Below are 2364 nucleotides of genomic sequence, written 5' to 3' on the forward strand. Positions count from 1 at the left end.
TTTGAACCGCTTAAAACATTGCAGGACTCTGCAAACTTCATTATGGGTTGGAAATTTCTACTATAACCGCTTCATAAACTTTGTAACGGACGAACGCATTAAATCAACAGTGATTTTATTATTTGTTGGGTTAATTAAAGGAACCCCAGTACAGCTTGACTTACCTGTCCAGGTAGAATCCTAGGTAATTTAAGTTTTATGGACATTATGTTCTATCAGATAGCTAATTATATTTCTATGATCTCATCCAACAGTTCTTTTGGCCCTCTGTTGACGGTTACCCTAACCTAGAGGTGCTCGTGGTCCGAAATCAAGTAAGTTTACTGTAGAAACAAAAACCGATCCCCCTAGTATAATAGAAAAGTGTAAAAACAATATCATCCTCATAAATCATTTCCACTCCTTTGGGAGTATGACAACCAAATTATTTACTGGTACAAACGTTGTCATGTAGATATTGTTACTATAACTACACTTCACAGTTGTCATATTAATATTACTGTTATTGTTACAGACGTTTCTCCAGTTATGACAACTGGGAGATGTAGTTATAGCAACAATATCTACATGACAACGGGGAGGTGTAGTTATAGCAACAATATCTACATGACAACTGGGAGGTGTAGTTATAGCAACAATATCTACATGACAATTGGGAGGTGTAGTTATAGCAACAATATCTACATGACAACTGGGAGGTGTAGTTATAGCAACAATATCTACATGACAACTGGGAGGTGTAGTTATAACAACAATATCTACATGACAACTGGGAGGTGTAGTTATAGCAACAATATCTACATGACAACTGGGAGATGTAGTTATAACAACAATATCTACGTGACAACTGGGACGTGTAGTTATAACAACAATATCTACATGACAACTGGGAGATGTAGTTATAACAACAATATCTACGTGACAACTGGGAGGTGTAGTTATAGCAACAATATCTACATGACAACTGGGAGATGTAGTTATAACAACAATATCTACGTGATAACTGGGAGGTGTAGTTATAGCAACAATATCTACATGACAACTGGGAGGTGTAGCTATAACAACAATATCTACATGACAACTGGGAGATGTAATTATAGCAAAATTATTTGTGTAAAAACTTGGAAGGGTAGTTATAGCAGCAATACTAGTATGAAAACTGATAAGTATAATTATAGCAACAACATTTCTATGACAACTAGAAGTGTAGTTATAGCAACAAAACTAATCACAGCTTTTTTTTTCCCAAGTACAATTAATGCTATAAGAGTCGCGGTAAGTTCCTGAGATATACTGATTTCTTGAATTAAGTACAACTAATAACCGTTACGTACCTAGCTATAGACCGGTAAGTCTATCAGAACTTGTAGGGCTAACGTGATATACCCGTCTGTTAATATTCAAGAAACATAATAATAACACTGGCTATAATATTAGGACGGCTTCAATAACTCAACAACCGGGAATGGTGTTTTCCTTCAATGTTTGTTCTGCAAGTTAAGTTGTATTTTACATGAGGTCATCGCATGTGTGTGTATATATACATGTATATACACAAATGTCATGTGTTAAATAAATGAACATGATGAGTCTGTATCTGTTTTATTTCACTTGTTCCTTAAGACTAAAGACAGCATGCATGGAGCAGTACACACACACAACTAGGTGTGACAGTTAATCTGGGGGTATACACACACACAACTAGGTATGACAGTTAATCTGGGGTATATACACACAACTAGATATGACAGTTAATCTGGGGGTATACACACGTACAACTAGGTATGACAGTTAATCTGGGGGTATACACACATACAACTAGGTATGACAGTTAATCTGGGGGTATACACACACAACTAGATATGACAGTTAATCTGCGGGTACACACACAACTAGATATGACAGTTAATCTGGGGGTATACACACATACAACTAGGTATGACAGTTAATCTGGGGGTATACACACACAACTAGGTATGACATTTAATCTGGGGTATACACACACAATTAGATATGACAGTTAAACTGGGGGTATACACACACAACTAGGTATGACAGTTAATCTGGGGTATACACACATACAACTAGGTATGACAGTTAATCTGGGGTATACACACACAACTAGATATGATAGTTAATCTGGGGTATACACACAACTAGGTATGACAGTTAATCTGCGGGTACATATAAAACTAAGTATGACAGTTAATCTGCGGGTACATATAAAACTAAGTATGACAGTTAATCTGCGGGTACATATAAAACTAAGTAGGACAGTTAATATGCTTACATATATATATATGCTCAAGTGTACTTTTACTTTACATGTACAACAATGAACAATGCTAAAAGCGTACACTCACC

General features: G+C 36.0%; 1 protein-coding gene across 1 annotated transcript; it reads right to left on the reverse strand.

The window, feature by feature from the left end:
• Positions 1 to 390: 390 nt before the first annotated feature.
• LOC111083421 (uncharacterized protein P19A11.02c-like) lies at positions 391 to 1081 on the reverse strand (the record flags this gene model as incomplete). The annotated part of the gene is made up of 1 exon (XM_022379932.1): positions 391 to 1081. A coding segment is annotated over one exon (691 nt), but the record flags the coding sequence as incomplete, so codon positions are not given.
• Between the last annotated feature and the right edge of the window lie 1283 nt (positions 1082 to 2364).

The sequence above is a fragment of the Limulus polyphemus genome, unplaced genomic scaffold (genome assembly GCF_000517525.1).
Source record: "Limulus polyphemus unplaced genomic scaffold, Limulus_polyphemus-2.1.2 Scaffold9444, whole genome shotgun sequence".
NCBI classification, from domain to species: Eukaryota; Metazoa; Arthropoda; class Merostomata; order Xiphosura; family Limulidae; genus Limulus; species Limulus polyphemus.